Genomic DNA, 24,175 nt, shown 5'->3' with positions numbered 1-24,175 from the left:
AGCCCACAGAAAAGAACCTTCCTCGCTCCATCCTCCAGCAGATACAAATGCAAATTTCACTGCTCCTTTCATCCGGCTTTCTTCAGCAGAACAATATATGCGGCAGAAATTTCTCATTCATTTCTCGATGTAAAGGTGATATGACAGATAAATATCTTCCTTGGTGTACAACAGACATTCAGCCATTCTCAGATTTGCAACCACATGCAACAATATTAGGTTCTCAGCCTCCAAGAGTAGTAACTCAAAGAAGGTTTGGAGCACTAATGGGAACACTTGTCAGTTATAGGTCCATGAGCTTTTACATGTTCTTGTAACAACTCCATCTTATTTTTACATTTTAAAGTTAAGGTCCTTGGTTGTATCACAGTAAAAAGAGTGAAACGTTTAACCCTTCCCCACTTGAAGTGTTGTAAACTCTTCCATTCAGTAGGTAAGACACAAAGGTGAATGATGGATTCGTTTTCAAGATGACTAACTCCCAGGACTAGGTCTTGGTGTTTTTCACATTGTGGTCGTTTTGAGTAGTTTAATCATCCATTTGTCTAGAATGATGTTTGTTGTTTATTTTGCCCAGAAGAATGCAAAGTGATTGGAGAAACATTCTACAGAGTAAATGCCCATCACTTCAGCTCAACTACATGAACAATAGTTACAGATGTAAGATCTTAAATAGTCAACTCGAAATCAACTCTGCCATGAAGACTGCCTCTTAGATTTTCAATCTAATTTTACTAATACTATTAATCCAGATGCATATAAAATTCACAAGCAATGTTAAAGATTTCTAGTGGCAAAGTCCAATACACTGACAGAAACCACAAGGCAGATGAAAGCCGTAATTATAATATGCTTAACAAAATCAGTGTAGAATAAAATCAAGGAAATAAACAACCAAAAAACATTATATATAGTACAATTTTAAATTGCTACAATTTTTTAAAAAATGCTTTAATTCCTTAGCAAGTAAAATTCCAGCCCAACATCAGTATCAGATCCTAATGAATTAAATCGGAAGTTGGTGCCAGGACTCCATCAAATCCATTCATCCATATGTACTTTTGATTCACTTTTCAAAAGTATTTGATGCACTTTGAAGAATCCCATTGAACAGAGTCCTCCAATTGCTGACCTTCTCTGGTCTTCCTTGTTACATTGCATACAGAGGCATGTGCATAACACACCTTCTATAGTATATGCATCTAAAATGTCTTACTGCACCAAGACTTCAGATTGTGCAATGCCATAGGACAATGGCTTGATGTATTGATTATCTTAATATTTAGTATCTTTACTACTGTGAAAAAGCACACTGTTCTCAAAATTCTTCTGTACCAAACATGCCCTAACCCTATGAAAAACATCAAAATGTAATATATTGCTTTCAACTTCATTCTGTTTAGAAAAAAGAACTGTATGGTCACATACTCTTTAAAAATTAAAATATCAGTTGATTTCGTGATTCCAAAAGGATACCTAGGGAGAGATTTAGAGGGGTTTGCATTTCCTATAGAAACATATGGCGCCACTACTAATTATTTACTTTAGGACAGAGACAACACTTGTACTGCACATTCTTGTGGCACTACAAGTGCAAGTATGCACTGGTGCAAGTTGAATCAACCCGCAGGCTAGCAAACCTGTCCCCCTAAACTCGTCCAAATGAGGTATTGTTAGAATGGCTTTATATAACACTACCGGGCATGTGGTACAGTGTAAAGCGTGGATGTTGTGCTGCTAAGATAAAGGGAGGAAATTAAATCTCCTTCTCACTATGCTGATGAAACCAGATCTCCATTGGAACAACAGCACTTCCAGACAGGTTTGTTTGATAAGATGGGAGCTTAATGCCACTTAGGTTCCATCAAGCCGTTAACAGATAAAAGATGCTGAAAACCCAAAAGTGCTATTTTCTTTAAAATGGTAGTACATCAATACAAAACCCCAGCTTTATTCTGTTCAAAGATCACAGCGCTACATTTCAAGATTTACCAATCCATAAGATCGTGCGCTTCCATCTCCGGGAGAAGAGTGATTTCTCATTCTTTGAGCTGTTAATGTGTATTGACTGCTTTTCTTTTTAGACAGTAGAACTGAGGCTGATTAAGTAAAACATGTTTTTTCTGATGAAGCACTAAATACACAATGTGGCTTTGGAAATGGAAATATGTTTCTCTGCTTGAGGTTTGCAATCTTACAACTTCAACTTTCTTCTGAAAGTCTACGATTCATAGGTTTGTCTCTCACTTTGAAGCAAACTTCACTGACCAAACTTATAGTATGAACTCATGAAATCTGAAGTAAGAATGGCATTATTTGGAACCTGATGTAGCTGTATATAGCATAAATCCACACTTAATGATGTCAACTGAAAAAAGATGTCCGAGAACAATTACATGTATACATTAAAACTATATATGAACTTTCTTTCAGGATTTTGCTGCACCAGTTCCATAAGAGCCTCACATCACCATTCTGTGCTAATATAGCATATAGGTAATGGACTCAGTAGTCGCCTCTGTATGTGCTGCAGGTACAACATCTAATAAGGATAACACAGGACTGTTCCACCAATGTATGTAAATAAGCTTGATGCACTGGCCTTACATATAATACATTACAGGCTTCACTAACTTTACTATACTCTGTGCCATTAGAGGACCTTGCTGCTTCCACTATCTTTCAATTGGTGGTTTCTTGCTGGCCTCCATTCCACTCATCAAATCCTGATACTGTCCGGTCACATGCAGTCATAGTCTCACTTTCAGAGACGAACACATAAAATCCGCACACTCACCCCCCTGCTGCTGGGAATATTGAGATTTGCTACAGGTTGTTATTCTCCTTCAAAACTGAAGGCATCCTATAATAGCAGCAGTTAAAATATTTCAAGATGGTAAGTTGCCACGGTGGTAATCAAATAAACCTTAAAAATGCATTAAACTACTCATAGATGCTATCACTGGTCAGACCATAATGGTGTTTAGGGAGGTATTGCAGGACCCAGGACTGTAAGGGAACCAGACTTCATCCCATACTAACTCCGTAGTACTAATAAAAAACAGATCAATGTAAAACCTATATTGCTGGACATAGTGTAACATGGACTATAGGGGTATATGTCTGATTCAGATACCAAAATAAACATGGTTGAATCAGGAGTTTACTTACAAAAAATAAAATACATAATAAATGAGAAATTGATTTATACTCTTCCAAAAGACTCCAGTCTCCTCATCCAGCAGGCCAGTCATAATTACCTATCCATGTCCACATCCAGGGCTACGAGAGCAGACAGCATGTATGTACTGAGAAGAGCCTCACTTTCTATATTATGAATATCAATAAACAGGAAGTCAGACAATCTGATATGGAACATTTAGTGAACTGACTATATCCATTTACAGGTGTGGCTTCTTTCAGCTAATGGACTCTCCAGATAGCTGCTCACTGACTAATCTCCAGCTATGACCAGGGTATAACAATTTCTCGCACTGTCTTACTTATCGGTCAGTATAATTTAAAAACCTTCTTAAGGAAATATTTTGACTAGGCACAGATATAATATGTTACATGTTCTATGCCCCTACTCTGACCTGCCCTAATGCAGAAGACAAGACGGAATATAATTACAGCCAGCTCAGCAGCCTGTTATCTCGTCTGCAGAAATCGAGGAGGTGACACAGTACATCTAACCAGAGGGTGTGCAGTGTAAACTATACCATGTAGTCTCCCTCACTTCGTTCCATGCAATAAATTTTCAGGCTTTATAAAATTAATTTAAAATAATAATTTAAAGACTAATTATGGTGGTCTGAGTGTCATGTAAGAGTGAGTGGGAGGTTGGGAGTGTGGGGAGAGCAGAAGAAAGCTTTGTAGTACATGGTGGGATCAGAGGGCATGTGGGGGCATTTTATGGCAACTAGGATCTTAGTGTGGAATACATGGGTATTTTAAAGCAAGTGGGGAATCCGAGTGGCAAGTGGGGATATTTTAGAATAAATTAAGTGGGGATGCCAGTTTATTTTAGGGCTGTTTTTTTATTACTGAGACTATGGGTAATGCGCAACCCTTTTGAAGTTAGGAGAGTCACCCATGTCGGTCTCTTGAAGGGTATCAGGCTGCCTATCACTGATCTAGACTGTGTGCAAGGCCCACCGACTTCAACTGCGGCACTTCAACTTAAAATATGCAAGTTCCCTGTCCTATCGGCTGACAGGAAAGCGGTAATCTGGTGAGACTGAGAAGCTCTGCACAGGTGAGAATGTCACTCACAGATTCGAGTAATTGCTACCTGGCTGAGGCTGAAACTTGACAATGCTCTGCCAGTAATGGTGTCTGCAGAACCGGGCACATAGTGTGGCCAGCCTCACCATGGCAGCGGATTAGGGATATGTTATAACTGCATGGTGGTGGTCAAATAAACACAAATTTCTATGGTGTTGCAAAGCATCATAAAAGCCCAGAGTCCAGACAAGTTTATACTGTGGGTTTGAAATACATTTTATTTTATGTTCTTTAAAACATAACATATATGTTTGTTATTACGATGGTGCTCTGCTTGTAGTTGAGTTGAACATCATTAGCCAATAGACCATTATGTCCTCTTTGGATAGAAATATCCCTTAAAAATATTTAGAGGAGTACTCTGACCAGAATAAAAGTCCAGCACGACCACTGGCATGTATTTATTAGAGCACAACCCTAAAGTTTCTTCATTCATTTCCATTAACCATGTGAACAATGTAACCTACCGCGTAGCCAATCACTCCTTGCCCAACTAAGTGGGAGATTCAACTAGCAGGAAACAAGCACACTGCATCTGTGCGGGATGCTTCAGGTAAGAATCTCAGAGGTGCAAGTAAAAAGCAATGTTTCCTATACTGTAATTGCTGTATTTACGTATTACTACAGGACTTTGCGCTAACTGAACCCACCCCCTTAGTTTTGTTTATTTTAAGAAAGTATCCACAGCAGTTCTATTTTAAACCTGACCCATTTTAAGACTTGCTAGGCTCAGGTCAGTGTCACTAAAGTTGCATTGTCATACAGAAGTAGTACAACAACAGCATAAGTTTTCAATAGGCCCCTGCAGAATACAATTAAAATACAAGCGCGGTGAACTTGTGTAAAAAAAAAATCTGTGAAAGATACCCTTACCTGTTCCAACCGCTTACATGACTAGTTGTCAAGCATAATGATTTGTTTAATTACAGTAGCAATGTTAGGACATACTACATCTATGCCTGAGTGTGAAAAACACAACTGCAGTATATTTCACATTTAGTTTACAACCTCTTTAAGAACGCAAACAAATAAGTACATAAGAAGTTCCTATAAATTTCCCAATTTTAAAAAAAACAATTGTAAAATCAATGGGAACAGTGCTCGAAATTCGGAGTGTGGGATCCTGATGCCAATGCCTTCCAACAACCCTGGCCTTAAGTGAAGGTGAGAAGGCAGCAAAGTTGTGTTGAAAGTACGGTGGGGTATGGTAGGGAACCCCATAAAGAAACAGCAGAACAGTGGGTGAGCAGTATTTCCCTACTGGAGAGCAGAGATTGTCCAGGAGTGTATTTAAAGCTCTGGTCACAGAGTTGGAAGAAACACAGTGTGGGGTTCTGTAGCTAAAGGACTATGCAGAGCAAAGGATGCAATTCACTGCAAAAACACACAAGAACAATTCACCTAAAATAACTTACTCCTAATTAAAAGTAAAATTCTGTTTGTGTGTACTTAGTCTAGAAGAACAAATAGAAAAGTAGGAACCACATAGCTGATATTGTTTGGATAAATCATTTACAAAAAAAATTCAAATGATTGTCACATTAGTTGGCTGTCACTTAGTGGACAAAGTCATAGAGCCAGTGATACACGATGAGATTAGAGTCCTCAGGAGGCAACCGTTAAACCTTAGTGTCTCTTCACAGGTATACAGAGAGAGAAAGCACGTTACAGTTTAACAAAACAACAGCAGAGCAGCTATAGCTTTAACTGTGCATTTCACCTTCATATTTGAATAAATACATGTTTGTGTTTAGTCGTCCTTTAAATATCAATGTTGTTGCCATTCTCTAGACACGTTTACATTTTTAGAAAGCCAGTAAAACTCATGCTATGTCAAAATGTAACTAGTTTGTCTCGCCCCTTACAGACTCTTAACACTGTCATCTGACCACAAACAATTCAATCAGAGATCGCCATGATACATCTCCAATTCCATCAAGGAGAGAAATATTAGACAATAATAACAAAAAAAAAAACAAGAAAGAAGGGGCTAAATAAGTCATATGGTCATTTTTCAAAAGTCAAAGGTTTTTAATTGGTCAGAAATGAACTCACCGTGCTGAGCTTACTGCAAGAGATAAGGATCCTGCGCTCGTACAACATACTGGCATAGAGGTGCAGCATATTATTCACATCTACAGCCACAAAATATTCTGTCAGGTTTCTCTGCAAATAAAATAAGGTAGACACTTTCAATTAGTCATTTTTATAAAGAAGTATGCTTATCCTAACTGGATCTGACAATACTCAATACTATACCATTTAACTGAGTGACTTTTACTTGTACTGTCCACTGCATTAATTCAATAAGATGTATGTGTGTTTCATGACATAATTATTTAATCCCCACATCAGTATGAGATCCCAATCTTTGGCATTATATGTTGGTTGCATTCATTTTATGAAGAAACACTTTTAACCATAGAGTAAAGAGATTTTCTACACCTCTGAACCTATACAATCTGAAATTAGAAGAAGAAAGAGTGCAGGGTAAGGGGGAGCAAAGTTGCAGCAAAATGTTGTGTGATTTCAGTGTAGCCTCAGAACAGGCCGTTTCACAGAGGTACATATTTCTAGCAATAAAATCACCCAGATACGCCTTTGTACCACTGAAGTGTGTTTGTAAATTCACATTTCACAGAATTTATAAAAATAGATTTGGGGTGACGACAGTCACTTCACTCTGCTTTATGGTGTGTTTGTGGTGGGATTGGGAGTAGGGTTAAGGCATTAGCACTGCAAGAGCAATAAACACAGGAGCTAGAATTTATACAACTGAATAAATGTTGATTGGTGTACCCATACTAAATTAAGTGGTTATTCAATTATTTTGCCCACTAACTAGTGTAGTGAACAAACCTATTGATCACTGTGAGAATTGATCTGTCCTTTTGAATTAAGTCCATTTCACAAACTTATAAAGGGGTATGTGTTGCAAGATGCTGGTGGTCAGACTCCTCATTTATCACAGAAGGCATGTGCAGTGTCATGTGCACAGTATTCTACCATTTATTCTCTGCCAGTACAGGACACCATATAGCTGCAGCACAACTGTATTGCAGCTGAAATTCATTCAATTTATTTTAACCCGGCAATTGTACCACAATATTTCTACTACTGGCAATTATTTTTTGTGGCACATGGCTAATAACACACCTGTTATGATCACTGTGTAGGAAGCACTATTCTTATAGGAATTAAAAAAAAAACAAGGTATATTAAAATGCAAACAAAATATGACATATCATATAAATAAGGATTACAATGGGTAGACTAAAACTAAACACATTGTAATCCATCATCCTAAAAAACGTCTACAGAGAAAGTGGAGACTACTTAAAATATGCCGTATTGTTGTCATGAGTATCAATTCCTGTCTGTGTCTTTTTTTTTTTTACATGTACATGAAAGGTCAAAAACAATGGAATCATACTTTGAACACATAATTCATTGCCCTGTTCATAAACACTATGTTCATAATGGATAATTTGCAAGCTACAGGTACACATCCCCTTTTCTCTGAAAGAGCTAAATCTCTTGGAGGATTGTTCATGTGGCCTTCAGAAGGAAACAGGCCTAATACATAGAGGAAGATATGTGCCCTTAAGGTCCCATCTCAGCCTGGATGCATATAATTCAGTGAGGCAGCAATACTGAGCATAATGCAAACTTGTATTTATTTTAGTGATGTATGTTAGATTGACAAATATCTAATCAGCGTGCTGCAAAGTTTGGTAACACTTTGAAACTGATGTGAATGATTAAACACTCTCTATAAAGCAATAACAGCAACAGAAACTTACTTTTAATGACTAACTCACACATTTTTTAAAGCTAAATGTTGATTGGCTGCTATGGGTTCTGACCACCTTTTTACAGGTTTTCTTTCCTGTGCTATTAAGCAGTTAAGTGGATTTTCGCTCAATATATAAAAATTTTATTCCTTACACTGACACCAATACAGGTATGGGATCCACTATTTGGTACCAATTTAAGGTTTTCTTGGAGAGGGGTTATCAATAATTTGGATCATCATTCTTAGAATGTATTAAAATGTTTCCACTGGAGTTTCTCCACGCTGCTCTAGGCATTCCTCTACTCATGTAAATGTTTACCAGTCCTCCTCAGAGTGACTGTCAGAAGAGGTATTTTGTGATCATATCTATATGCATGACTGTCATGAAATCAGAGTCAGGATGGGCCTTGAAGTCTGCTCAGTTATATACCACCCCAGTGGTTCCCAAATTTTTGCAGTTCGCGGCACCCTTAGAGTCTCCAAATTTTTTCAAGGCACCCCTCCAAAATAATTACTGAGCAGTCCTGTTTTAGAAGTAGTTGGGTCAAAAAATTGTAATAAGTATTTAGGTCACGACAGAAATACTTATTTAGTTGTATGCAAAAATGCCCCTCTGCATCCAGACACTATGCCCCCTCTGCAACCAGGCACACTGCCCCCCTCTGCATCCAGGCACACTGCCCTCCTCTGCATCCAGGCACACTGCCCCCCTCTGCATCCAGGCACACTGCCCTCCTCTGCATCCAGGCACACTGCCCTCCTCTGCATCCAGGCACACTGCCCTCCTCTGCATCCAGGCACACTGCCCTCCTCTGCATCCAGGCACACTGCCCTCCTCTGCATCCAGGCACACTGCCCTCCTCTGCATCCAGGCACACTGCCCCCCTCTGCATCCAGGCACACTGCCCCCCTCTGCATCCAGGCACACTGCCCCCCTCTGCATCCAGGCACACTGCCCTCTCTCACGTTGCCCCCTCTGCCACGCTGTCCCCCTCCTCTGCCCTCTGTCCCCCGCCTCTGCCCTCTGTCCTCCGCCTCTGTCATGATCCCTCTCACTCTGCCCCGCGCCAGCCATAGAAAAAACGTCGATATTCAGTGACAGTTGCGGGAGAGAGGAGGCTGCTGGGTCCCGGCGCCCCACGGATTGGCAAGTTTCTGTTTTCTTTCTTTTTTCTATGGCTGGCCCGCGGCACCGCAGTGACAGCGCCGCGGCGCACACTTTGGGAACTGCCGTACTACCCCCAGAGAGGTGCGGAGTCTAACGGAAATAGATTTTCACCAGGGATTCCTGGAAGGAAATATGGGTTTAGCAGCTCTCTAACCGCAGGTCGCGGTCCTCCAGGGAGCGATGAGTGAGACTAAATGGAGCATAAGGAGATAATGGTTGCAGTAAGGATATGGACAGAGTGCTGAAGGCGAGTCCAGCAGGTAAGTGGAAGTTCAGAATTATAGAAGAGAGTCTGCAGGACCGGTGTCCTGATGAGCTAGAAACCATGGAGCAGGATTAGCGAAGATGCACAACGATCTGCAGCATAGCGGGTATATCTTGACTGCGGAGGTGATACAGGTACACACAGGAGAGCAATAGACTGCAGGGTAATGAAGTGCTGAGGACCTGATGAGCTGGAGGCCCTGGAGCAGGATCAGAGGAAACACGCAACGATCTGCAGAGTAGCGGCAGCGTCTTGACTGCGGAGGTGATTCAGGTATACACAGGCGAGCAACAGACTGGAGGGTGATTGCTGAATCCCGAGTACAACGAGGTGGAAGCAATAAACAGGAGCAGGGGGGGGGAGATGTCCTAACGGGTAAGGAGACCTGAATATCTGGCAACCATAGTAAGGAGGCAGGTGCTTTAAATAGAGATGCTGGTAGGTACTTAGCCAATCAAGTGAATGTAGGGAGTTTAGAAAAGACCAGGTGTGCGCATATTCTGTTCAGAGCAGCCAGAATGAGAGGTTAGCTGATGCGATGTTTGACAATGACCATCACAGAGCAACTACAATGATTTACCATTTTTTCTAGTTTGAAGACCTTTCTGAATAACACATTCTTGTATAAGTGATCCAATACATGAACTTGCTTTTATTCCTGAAATATGGAGAGTTCTACCAGGGCAATCCACCTGTCAATGTGCGTAACTGAGTCATCAAGCCTAAATAATTGTGGCAAATAATGGAATTCTTTTAACTTGCCTTATTGAAACAACAACATTAAAGCTGTACTACAACCTATAAAAGGGTTTTCTTTGGGGCTGTAAAAGGAATGGAGAATACCCGGAGAAAATAACTGCATAGTGGATGAGGCTCCGGCTACTGGGGGCTGGGGAGAGGGAGATCTACACTACCACCATTCCACACTTAGTTAGCTTCTTATTAGTCTGGTGGTCACACCCCCATCCATAGCTTCAGACTGCCCTGACAATTTAGTGAGCACCGTTAATGGGTATCCTGGATCTGCATCTAGAAGTGTAGCTTTAAACAACAGAGTAACAATGTATATTTTAAGACCGTGTATTCTGTAGTCAACAGATGTTATTAATATATGTTGAAAATTATTTAAAAACTTTCTGGTCATGTTATAAGTGTACAGGGTAATGACATCAGATATAGGAATTTAGTTCTGAAAACAATCTATTTAAAATGGAAATGATCATAAAATATAAAAAAGTACTATTTGGCAAAGGACAATGCCCGTTAATATAGCAGCTAAAAAACTGAAGGGGGGGGGGGGGGGGGGGGGGGGCGGCAGATGCAGTACAAAATAATAGTTTCTACTTCAAATAAATGGAATTCAGAAAAGTGGCAGAGTTGTTACTGATGTTGAAAACATGAAGATTTTTGAAGATCCAATGATTTTTCCAACTGTATATATCAAGAAAATCACAAACTGTGCAAATAAATTGGTCAAAAAAAGTCCATAACATATTAAAGTATCATCTGCTGCAAAGAATCAGGGCATTAGAAGTCCGTGACCATATCAAAGCGCATGGCTGCAGATAGAGTGATCTTACACAGGTCATGTAGATGAATATCGTCTTTTACTTGTTAGGTACAACACAACTTTGCAGAAACGGACAGTCAGTATAACAAATCATACAAAGCAAATTACACATAAAAACAGAACCAGTACATTGGAGGTTGACAAAGAAGGCGCAGACATGTGACAGAGGATATAGCATCTAATCTAGAGAACACAAGAGACATCTATAATGTGTGTGTATTAATTTACAGTAGGGGCTGCAATTTTTCCTAATGAGCCTTCGCACTGAAATTATCACATCAGAATTATAAGTAATGTCATCAAAAACTATATATATATACAGATCTGATTTACAGGAATTTTTACATATAGCAGCATCAATTATAATGCATCCTAATATATACAGTGGTCGAAGTGGGCTACTGTATAGTAGTAAGTGGCATATATTTCATGTATGCTGGCAAAACCCACTGCCCTAATTCAGATGCATCCACATCGGATGATGGACCACATATTACGTATATTTCATATGGATGTTTGAACATCACCCTGATAATAGAGAGGTGTGCTGAACAGTAGAACACCATAGACTGTAGTCCTAGTTCTCAGAAGTCCAGGAAATAATCATAGTCCTGAATGTTATTTTTATTTGTGTGGCCAGGATGGGAATTTTGGGTGTGTCTATGTGTATGGCCAATGTGGGAACACACTGTGTGAGCTGATTGTGTTAGCAGCTAGGGTATAATCTCTATGTTGACAACCTAGTTTTAAAACGATACTCAGTCCATGAGATCCATACCATAATTTCTTAATTTTACAAAAATAAAATAAAATAAAATAAAATGGTTATAGGAACCTATTCCCATGTGTCCTGTTAACTAAGGTGCATCAGGAGTGTGAATAATGGTAGAATAGGCACCGTCTGAGAGGGAGCTCTGTTGGGAAAGCCAGGACACATGAGAACACTGTGTATACTACTTGTGTGTGTGCTACAATTGCATTAACGATATCAGGAGAAATTTTCTGTACTGTGTACCCAGCCTAAGTTTTATATTGTTTATATGTTACCATGTAACATTCCAGAGCTCTATTTTACTGAAGCTTTTTGCTGCACGGGGTTCCCATTTCCTTGTAATATGGAGGGATCTCACAAACAATTCTCTTGTTGTGACCTTGCACCAGGGCATAAGTGAGTCCCCATTTTTTACTTGCATGTTCTGCCTGTTTTCATAAGGTCCTTACAGTATGACTGCATTTTTTATTTCTCATAACATTGCATTGAAACAAATTCATGTGTTGCAATACTTCCATTAAAATAATTGCATAATACGAATTGTTAGCTTTAGTATTGGTTTCTGTTTAATATTTTTCTTGCATATTGTATCCATTGTCAGCTGTGACCAAACACCAAAAACACAGCATAACAGGGCAACTTATGGTAGAAAAATAAGATTTTTAATCACCGTAAAATCCATTTCTCTGACTCCATTGGGGGGCACTGCGATACATTAGGGTATAGTAGTGGGCTCAGGAGTCTTGTCACTTTAACTGCTAAGTCTGTGCACTCCTCCCCTGCTATGCCCCTCCTCTCCAGAGAGATCCTCAGTTTTGAATAACCAAGAGTGAACGTAAAGGAGGTAACATAACCTGGACAGGTCTTAAATTATAAAGAACCATAACCAAAGTTTTCACACACAGAACTATATACAGAGCAAGGGAGGGTGCGCAGTGCCCCCCAATGGAGTCAGAGAAATGGATTTTACGGTGAGTAAAAATCTTATTTTCTCTTCCCTGCCATTGGGGGGCACTGCGATACATTGGGGATATACCAAAGCTTCCTCAAGGGTGGGAATGCTCTGGACCAGCTGCACGCATAATCCTGCGACCAAAGCTTGCATCAGCCGATGCACAGCCTTAAAGTCTATAAAATTTAGTGAATGTGTGGACGGAAGACCAAGTCGCCGCTCTACACAACTGTTCTGCCGACGCACCGTGCCTAGCCGCCCAGGAGGCACCCACTGCCCTAGTAGAATGTGCCCTTAAAGTCTGCGGAACGGCTAGAGAAGCTGAAACATAAGCCTCACGAATCGTGGACGTAATCCACCGAGCAATTGACTGCTTTGAAGCAGGCCAGCCTCTATTATTGGCGTCATCTAAAACGAACAGATCTCTGGTCTTTCTGACCTGCGCATTACGATCTACATTGTAACCTAAAGGCAGGAGCCTATACTCTAGTGACCTCTCCAGTCACTTACAAAAAACTGAGGATCTCTCTGGAGAGGAGGGGCATAGCAGGGGAGGAGTCCAAAGACTTAGCAGTTAAAGTGACAAGACTCCTGAGCCCACTACTATACCCCAATGTATCGCAGTGCCCCCCAATGGCAGGGAAAAGAAACTGATATTTCTCTGATATCATATTGTCCTGGTGGGATAAACGCTTCAAATCACTGTTCATTTTGGTCTCAGGTATTCAACAAGCACAGATTGGTCAATCAATAAAATATCCCCACACTGGACTTGCAAACCAAAGTAAATTTCATTTGCAGCTGAGATAAGTTTTGGATATTCATCGACACTGTTGGACTCTACCTGCAGATGGGGCTGAGCTGTGCCATGCTATGTTTCTGGGAGGTAAGGAATGTGCCGTTGTGTGCCAGGAAATCAAGATCATACTTGTAAACTACTGCTGGCAAACAAACTTAAGTTTCTATGATATGCCCATGAAAAAACAGCTGGGTTAGGATTTTGCAGAGTTTGTTTTCTACCCACAAAGTGAACAAACTGTGTTGTACAGAGTTGAGGTGTATGTGTGTTTTTATATAAATCCTACGTATAAAACTTGTTGACAACCTAGAAACAAAAATATCCACTGGCCCTACTACCTATTTTTCCCCATTATATTACTTATGTCATTCCATTTAGTGTTAATTTACATTTGCTAAATGTAACAGTGTGGTTTACTTTTTTGCCATTAGTTTTTGTAGTAATGTTTGTAGTGCACCTAATTACTGCTGTACAGCTACATTATCATCAACCTACATGGTGAAGATACAAGTAACATGAGGTGAGTAGTATTAGCAATAAGAAAATAGTATAAGTAGCTATTGCTAGTGCACCCTACAGTGATAAAATAAATGCTTGACAATTAGGGTATTACGGTAACATACTATGTGTGTAGGGTCTAGCATCATGCAGAGAAAAGGCAAATAATGTGCACAGAAAGCTTCCCACAGTACCAAGTCCATAATATCCAAACTGGGACCAGCACAACTGACTCTTGCCCATTACGGTCTGATTCCCAAGATATACAGCCTATGCCACATATAATTGCCTCATGCCCACCATATGCAGCTTGTGCCCAGCATCACAATGTGCCAACTAGTGTCATGATGGTCATGCACAACCCTGTATCAGACATAACTGCTTCATGGTCACTACAATTATATTCCCACAATAGACAGCCCTAAGCCCAGCATACCGACCTCATGACAAACAAAAGACTCATGTTCTTCACAAACAGCACCTAGCCCCTTCCCCTACCATTTAGCCTATCTACCCGTTTTCCCATCTCTCAGTGGCGGTTAGTAGTCTTTGTATGTTAGTAGGGATAAGAGACCTCAGCTAGATTAAAGTCTATGGTAGCCCCCCTAATTCATCCAGTGAAATTACAGGTAGTTTCAGGAAATTAAATCGCAATGATTTTATACAGTGAAGGTGCATCAGCTTCCCAAAAGCAACAGTGGTTCATGCTAATGAGTACAACTGAAGTGGCCAGAAAGACAGCCTCAGAGTCCATCTTCACTGTCTATCCACAGAAAACCCACAGGCCACAACGTGGATGGAAACCTCATACACTCTTCACTCCACCACCCTTCTTTCTGATATGTACTTGACTGTAAATAATGTTAGCATGCCACCTACCTCTCGAGAGCCAGAAGAGCCTTTCACACGCCTATAATCCCTTCCACGTTTGCTTCCCCTCAATCGTCAGCACTAGTAATGGCTCCGTAAAAATATTTCAGAATCAAAGAGTATACTCAATTGTTCCTGGAAAATTTAGGGAGCCATTACTAGGGCATGAGAGCATCCTTTACAAACTGTAACTTTCCTCCATCACTCGCTGAAAACCAGTCCCTGGGATAAGATCGCTAACCATATCTCTATCTACACTACTACCTAAATTCCTTTTCTCCTCTAATATACTTTAATCACTTACTATCCTTTTGGGAGTCTCCTACTTTGCCCCATCATAGCCTCCCAATTCCAGGCTTTTTAACGTCCCTATAAGGGAAATACTTTTGCTTTTAAAAATATACAAAAACACATAATATTCTACAGTAAGTGGAGGAAACAAATGAAAGGGTTAAACATCTTACTTCCAATTCAGTAGATAAAGGTTCACTCTACTGCATGGCAGATATCTAGCTTATAAAAATATCACAAAAATTGATCACAAGAGATGATATGTAAATAAGAAAACATGACATTTATGGAAGGTCTCGAATCTAGTCTAAAACAAAATGAGATTAATCTGAACATGGCTGCACGCTCTTCTGGCACAAAAAGGGTTATACTAGCTATAAAGTCTCAGGGGAAGGGGACCCAAAAACCTGCTTCTGGCAGACCTGCATAAAGTCTTCTATAAACACCACATTTACTGCAGACTATAAAAGAGCAAGAGCCTGATCTTAAAGAGGTGTTTCACTTGGACGTAGAACGCAGAGCACTTGTTCCAGAGAAAGGCCAAATTCTATCCTCTCTCACTTCATACACCTTAAGAAAACTTCCAGGTGCGATGACGTTTTATGGAAGTATAAAAGAATGTAATTAAGCTTTTTGAAAAATATTTATGGTTAGTGTTAAAACTTGAAAAATGTATATATATATGTGCACAAATATTTTTAAATGTGCATGCCTCAATATATATGTGTAGAGGAATGTAAAGTGAATGTGACCATGTATACAGTTTTCGTCTATTCGGTATTACAGCCACTGTGACACAAGCATAACTACATTAACAATCATAAGTTATTACCATCATTTGTTTAAAAAGTGCTGACATATTACAGAGTGCTGTACAATGAGGGGATCATACCACAAATAAATCACATACAAAGACATCAAAGGGTCAAAAGGTAAAGATAGCCCTGCCAAAATGAGCTTACAGTCTAGGGCTAGATTTACTAAGCTGCGGGTTTGAAAAAGTGGGGATGTTGCCTCTAGCAACCAATCATTCTAGCTTTCACTTGGAATTCATTGCCAGGGAAGGTTGTGATGGCAGATTCAATAGATATGTTTAAGAAAGGGTTAGACAAATTTTTAGCGGAAAGGTGTATCCAGGGATACGACCGTTAATTTAAAATAAAGGATAGTAGTGGATATAGGGTAAAAATTGGATTGCAATATTGAGTCTGGGGGGATTTGCAAAATTGAAACAGATGGGCGGTTGCCTATTCTGGATTAATTTCAAATATAAGTGCAGGATCGCAGGAGATCTAAAATAGGTTGAACTTGATGGACTGGTGTCTTTTTTCAACCTCATCAACTATGTTACTATGTTACTTATTTAGTACCTTCTACAAAATGACAGCTAGAATCTGATTGGTTGCTATAGGCAACATCCCCACTTTTTCAAACCCGCAGCTTAGTAAATCTAGCCCTAAGTCTTGATACATAAGGTAGCAGAAGGCATATTGTAGTTGCTGGTGAGGAAAGTGTGTGTGGCTACTGTAATTATTATTAGGCTTTACATTATTTTTAATTGTGTACCTATCAATATTCCCTCTAAGGTCATTTGAGTTACAGTTATTGCATATAATATTTTCAATATTGTACAAAAAGATTTTAAAGGAAACATTACATAAGTAAACTAATACGTATACTGGACAAGTATACTTCACCTTGCACAAGATGAGCATCTTAGAGAATTGTCAACTAGATGCTCTCAAAGGCTACTCTATGACGCTCAAGTAATTTCCATAGCCCTGCAGTGAACCACCTCAGCACACATTTTAAAAACGAACTGGCATGATATGTATTTAAGCAAATATATGCACATCTTTAAAGAAAAGGAAAGTTAGAAAGCATAATTTTGTATCCGGGATATCAGACTGGCAGCCTACAGGGTGGAGGCAAGACCATAGGTTCACTGAAAACCTACACACAGTATTGAATATCATCATTATACTAAGGGGATTCAGGCTACAAAAAGAAGTGCTTACACAATAAAAATTACTTATGCATACATTCACACATTGCCTGGCTGCCTTCTCACCTGTTATCAATATAAATATAGGAGCCTAATGCTGACCACTCGCTATTGCAAGATGAAAATGTCACACAAAATATGCGTTAAAATGAGTGACTTTGTAGACCTTTCAGCATACTCAAACAGAAGAAGATTTGAGCTATGGTGCAATTTTACAATGTTTTGTTGCAGGCTTCACAGAATGATCCTTGACCAGTGCAACGTTAAGGTCAGTGTGTTCCCTGTCGTCATAACAAACAGCTCTTTGTGCTTTGAATTATGTGATATCATTGCATATTTGTATCACTAAATGTTTCCATTTTCCAACAATAATAGTAAAAACTTAACAGCTATCCTTGTAAAACCAAGGGCTGGAAAATACAGACACAATTTGATTTCTATGATCATTTAATCACTGCTCTGCAATACAGTGCAGCAATACCGTTTATATGGTGTGTGGAGTTGGCTGTGTGTATTGCTTGGAGACCACTGTGCTCTCTGTAACTGACAGTTTCTGTACTGGTTTGGCACAACATTATGCGGTCTGATTACACTATGCTTGTATAAGTGTGAATCCTAAACTAAGGTAGCTTTACACTTAATGCAACAGGTCTGCAAATCCAGATCCTAAACTGAGCCAATCAACACACATGCTGAGTGATATAACAGGGTCTTTGCAGCTAATATTTAAATAAACCATCTGACTGCATAAAAACTTACATCCATTTTACCTCCATTTCTTATTTGCCTTAAAAACTCTTCTTAAAATAAAACATTATACCACCTACTTGACCTCCTAACTTTAGTGGTATTAAAGTATGAGGTCTATAAGCAGGATTCTAACAAATTCTCAGGAAGACTACTGTATGCAGTCAACCACCATGAGAGAATAAGGGTTATGGAAGAAAGGTTATTACTGTAATATGAGGTCAACCACAAAGGTCCTGCCGTAGTGTGATGGGTATAACTTTATTACTGCACTGCCACAATTCTAGTGTAATGTCAAGGGACTGCCATGGTATAAATGGAAAACCACCAGAGTTTTACAACAGTGCAAGGTGGAAAAATAAAGAGAAAAAGTTATTTGTGACAAAGCCGTAGCTACATTAAATGGTGAGATTTGGGCTGCTCTTCCGGGGATAGCTAATAAAGATTGATTTAACAATTGAGGAGTTTCTTTTTAATTTTAAAGCACAATTGGCAACAATTATTTCCCACGGCAACAACATCAACTATGACTGATCAATAGGCAAAAAGAATTTACATATTATACAAGTTCTGAACATTATGTTAAAAACCTAAGTTTCTGTTGTTGCATTAAACACTCTGAACTTTGCTCACCATAAAGCTTTGTTGGCCAAAATTGGAGGATATATTTGTTTCAAGTACTGGTGTGATATCTTCTGAATGTGTACATTTGACCATATCTGCTATAATTTACAAACATCTTCTGCAGACTGAAGTGGTTACACAGAAAACTTTCTAGAACAAATATCAGCAAATTGTTTTACAATAATCACAGGTTGACATGATAAGTACAATGTTAGCACATGTTGTTGCAGTTTCATTTTTACATAGAGAACCATTACTAGTGAGAAATAACACACACTTACACCACTGCTGAAAACACTTAAACCTCCTTAAAATGTTGTAATTATTTAAACGCTTTGATTTTATGCTGCACACCGCAGGTCAACTGCTGCAAACCCATTAATATTTATGACAGGGTATTGCCTGTATTTATCTACATTAAGACGCCTACATGAATGCTAATGTGTATGTGAGAAGGATAAAAACAAATTGCAATTTCTCTGCCTGGCTATATACACAGGAAAAAATATGAACAATATATTTACCCATATTTTGTAAAAATTACTTGTATGAAAATGAAAGGTAAATACTCCATGGGGGAATTTGCTAGTGTGAAGTAAAGAAAGAATGCTGATCAGATGTACTTGTACACACAATGCATTACCTAGAATTATACAGCTATTTGTCTATGTATATACAAACACATTAAGGCTTATTTAATAACAATGTGCAGATGGCACAAATGCACTATAACACATCTTTGGTCAGACGGGTGCATGTTGGAAAGCAAATATGTGGTTGCTGTGGGTTACAGTACAGCTGAGCATTATTCACCATGCCAAATATTACTTGTGAAAAATGCCTAATACAGGCATCTTTGTTTGTCATCTTGAGCACTATAAAGAATAGCCACCATATTAAAAAAAAAAAAGATATTAGAACCCACCCTCTACTTTTATACAGTCACAGAACACCTTTGTGCCCTCTAGCATGCCTACCGGACGGGAATATTATACATGTGTAGATTAAATACACATATATATATATATATATATATATATATATATATATATATATATATATATATATATATATATATATATATATATATAATACGTAAACATTATATTTTATATATATTTATAATATTTTAGGTTTGCATATCCACAATGTGTATTTTCAAACTAACTTGTTACATTCAAGTAAGACAGCATGCAGAGAACATAGTGTTATCTAAAGACACCCTGTGAATTTTCCTGGTATTCTGCCATTGCCAGACTACAGTGGGCTTTATCAGGTCAAGATGCCAGGGAGAGGGAGCACCTAATCTTGCCTATGAAGAAGATAAATGAGTGACCTTGAGCGGCTGCTGACCTTTACACTTCTGAAACTGCACAATATTCTAATACACAAAGTATATAGAGCAAGGTGCCTTATGGATGCACTCAGTGAAACAGATTATACAAGTACTCACATTCTCTGGAATACTGGGCAGTTCTCGAGAATCAGGCACTGTGAAGTAGGAATGCTGGAAGGGGGAAAAGGAAAATGTTTGGTTAACAGGGGGGGATAAAAAGCTGAAAGTAGATGGCAGAAATCGTATTTGACAAAAGTAAAAAGAAAAAGCATAAAGTAGACAGATGAGTGAGCCAAGTAAAAGAAGAACTCTGACCACAAACACTGTTCAAAGAAATCACTCACATGAAAGAAAAATGGAAGTTTTACTTTACCACGCTCCGTAATAAAATATGACTGCACTGGGATCTAAAATGAAATGCATCTGCCAGACTCAGGCCAAGAGCCGCACGGCTATCGGTTCTGTATTGTGACATCACTAATCACTCTCTGTTGGATCAGCCACCAGAATGTAATGACAGGTGACATGCTTAGTTAAAGGATTTTCTCCCAAGTCTCTCTCAAGCTGCATTTATCCCTAATCATCCGCAATAAATTCTGAAAGTATTTTATTGTGATTATGAACCTGGCCAGAAGCAAGCACCACTGCATGATAGAACGAACACATATGCCCTAACAAATACCGTTCATATACAAATAGTACAGTCACTCCTAACAAGCATACAGTGGGTAGATAAGTTAAATTTAAAATTACCTCAGAATTAATATTATTCAACATAACCCAATTATGTCTGAATGAACTCATAAATAGCTGGTGAATACATGCTCAGAAGCGACTTGGTACTTTCTTATCATCATCATCATTTATTTATACATAGCGCATACTTGCCAACTCTCCCGGAATGTCCGGGAGACTCCGGCATTTTGCGAGAGTCTCACGGACTTCCAGGAGAGTGTGGCAATCTCCCGCATCTGGCATAATTCTGCCCACTTCCTGGTGAAGTGGTCAGAATTAGGTCCAAAACGCCGCGATTCACTAGGAATCGCAGCGTTTGGCCCCTACTGTCAAATGACGCGCTTTGTGTCATTCCGTCATGGGGCGGGGCCAAAATGAAGAGAATTTAGGAGCCCCGCCTCCATCAAGCCCACCTCCCCTGGCAGGCTCCCGAAGCAAGTCTTCAAGAAGTTGGTAAGTATGATATAGCGCCACTAATTCCGCAGCGCTGTATAGAGAACTCATTCACATCAGCCCCTGCCCCATTGGAGCTTGCAGTTTAAATTCCCTAATATACACACACACACACACAGACAGAGGGAGAGACTAGGGTCAATTTTGATAGCAGCCAATTAACCTACTACTGTGTTTTTGGAGTGTGGGAGGAAACCGGAGCACCCGGAGAAAACCCACGCAAACACAGGGGGAACATACAAACTCCACACAGATTAGGCCATGGTCGGGAATTGAACTCATGACCCCTGTGCTGTGAGGCAGAACTGCTAATCACTAGGCCAAGACTCAAGGACATTGTCCAAATTACCCCGAAATCAGCCATTTCCCACAGATTGTAAGTTTGTGAGCAGGGCCTACTTACCTCTCTCTCTGTATTAGTCAGTAATATTTTACTATTATGTTTGTTCCCAATTGTAAAGCACTACGGAATTTGCTGGCGTTATATAAATAAATGTTGATGATTAGGATATATAGTGCAAAAGTATATCCTACTTCAAACGTGCATTTTAATTTCACATATTCAGGGATCAACTACAGTAACCAAAAAAATAAAATCTGTGCAAAATAACCTAATGTAGTTCTTTGACACGCTAACCATGATCCCTTAGTAACGTCAAATATTTATCACAGGGAGAGTAAATATAAACGCTTCACCAAGAGAAGACTACGTAGCACATAGAAGACAGTCAGAGAAATCTACGTCAACAGTACATTGTTTCACAAGGATGATAAGAGCACTTTTAATAGGTTTCCTGAACCACTGTTGGTCAGTCACATTTTTCTTTAAAGCAAAGAGATTCTTTCAAGCCCTCCATCATCATCACCATTTATTAATATAGCGCCACTGATTCTGCAGCGCTGTACAGAGAACTCATTCACATCAGGTCCCTGCCCCATTGGAGCTTACAGTCTAAAGTCCCTAACATACACACACACAGACAGACAGACAGACAGACAGACAGACAGACAGACAGACAGACAGACAGACAGACAGACAGACAGACAGACAGACAGACAGACAGACAGAGAGACTAGGGTCAATTTTGATAGTAGCCAATTAACCTACTAGTATGTTTTTGGAGTGTGGGAGGAAACCCACGCAAACACGCTTCACTCTGTATTATAAACCAAATATAGGATATTGTCTGACATTCTGTTACATGATATTATAGAATATTAATAATTATTATTATGGTTGATTTGTAAGATCCCACAGTGCTCCGCAGTGCTGGGTAGTGGTGAAAACAAAGATAAAACAAGGACATACAAGGTACACAAAATAAAAGCAGACAAAAAAAAAACCAAAGGGTTGAGAGGGCCCCTATCTATGCTATAGAACCAAACTATAGAAAAAATGTAAAGTTAGAAAATAGTTCTTAATTAGATACCAAGATTGATTTCTTAAGAACAACAATAACCAAAGTAGATTTTAAACAAAAAGCAATTTCCTAATGAATGAAATATTTAAATTCAAATATAGGTTTGTTTCAATAATTACACGGATAAAGGTAATGCAGTGGGATCCATATTTATCAAATAATATACTCTATTTTTGGAATTAAGATTAGGAGAAATCCCTGGGTGGTTATGCTGAATAATAAAAACTAACAATACTTGATAAATAGGCAAAGGTTTTTAGCTTTTATTTTATTAGTGTTAAAACAAATAATGGCAGCATGCGGTCAATCTCTGATGTTGAACCTTCACAAGATACAGCAAGACTCAATACTAAATGGATTAAGGTTACTGAAAAATTTATGAATATGAGCAATGATTCTGGGATGCATGAGTCTGATATGGTTTAAGTGGGCATCTACTGCATGCACAGGTACTACAGTGGGTCCCCTTTCATCTCCTAAATCTTGTCTCTGTGTTCATCTTTCTTCTCCAGTCTCCCTTTTCCCCTTAATTGTCCTCTTTATATCCACCTGTATCAGATATTCCCAATATTATCTTGTGAATCTTTGATTTAAGGACCGAATAAAAATGGACGTGAGGACTCTTTCTTGACAATTTAAACATGGAACTGGCTACAATTAATTCATTCTGTCAAAGCAGACCTGTCACTTTATTATTGATAAAATAATGCATAACAGCATTATTAGATAATTCTATGTGATTGATTTTTTTTCTGCAGTTCAATTGAAGGGTTTTAGGCTTGTGGAAATTATGTATTTCTCTCATAGTTCCCTTTACTTGGGTTATTATTCCAAAACGTCTACCAGATGAGTCTATTCTGAGCTACTTTACTGTTGAGAAAGAATTTCAGCTTAATTTTCGCCAAACAATGACAAAGATAATGCACTTTCTATAATCACGCTTTATCTGGTAGCATAAACTAGCATCTAAATCTGATTAAACTATGGATGGCATGTCATTGTCATACATCTTAAGATTTAATGGAAAAAAATGAATGACAGATTTGCTTGAAGACATTTTCATGTCAGGTAATAAAATTATTGCTTCAACAGATGACATATGTTGTGATAATGCAAAAGATAACAATACTAGCACAGATTACAGAGTTACCCAAAGGAAGAATCATATGCACAACATAACCTGCAGCAGACACTTTCCATAGCTTGACAGGTAGAAACGGTCTATAGACCTGACAGCGCATCATAAGTATAAACATAAAAAAATGTGGTCACAATATATAAAGAAGGGAAAAAAGCAGCAATATGCCCCCAGTGATATTTGGACTTTGTGAATAACTAATGCGCCGGAAGAGACCCAGCAAAGACTCCTTGAGCAACGTCTTTGATTTTTTTTTTCTTCTGCCTGAATGCATGAGACATTGGGGGGAGGATAGATACTGTCAGCATTCCTAAAATCCAGTGGCCCAAGAAAGAGACTAAAGGTATGCCAGTGGACCAGCAGGCAGAGAAGCTGTGATTCCTGCAGGTCACAGAGAACGGTAGGCATTCCTGTGACACAGAATCATTGTGGTGCCTACTAACTGGTG

General features: G+C 39.1%; 1 protein-coding gene across 6 annotated transcripts in view; it reads right to left on the bottom strand.

Moving 5' to 3' along the window:
- The window catches only part of DENND1A (DENN domain containing 1A), a 525,768-nt gene that overhangs the window by 301,127 nt on the left and 200,466 nt on the right, over positions 1 to 24,175 (bottom strand). For all 6 annotated transcript variants that reach the window (XM_075184725.1, XM_075184728.1, XM_075184727.1 and 3 more), the window contains 2 exons: positions 20,098 to 20,151; positions 6,343 to 6,453 (listed from right to left, as the gene is read on the bottom strand). In XM_075184725.1, coding sequence (XP_075040826.1) covers positions 6,343 to 6,453; positions 20,098 to 20,151 — 165 coding nt within the window. The remainder of the gene's footprint in view (positions 1 to 6,342; positions 6,454 to 20,097; positions 20,152 to 24,175) is intronic.

The sequence above is a fragment of the Mixophyes fleayi genome, chromosome 9 (genome assembly GCF_038048845.1).
Source record: "Mixophyes fleayi isolate aMixFle1 chromosome 9, aMixFle1.hap1, whole genome shotgun sequence".
Lineage (NCBI taxonomy): Eukaryota > Metazoa > Chordata > Amphibia > Anura > Limnodynastidae > Mixophyes > Mixophyes fleayi.
The sequence above is the reverse complement of the archived record's forward strand: the minus strand, read 5'-3'. Positions and strand labels throughout refer to the sequence as shown.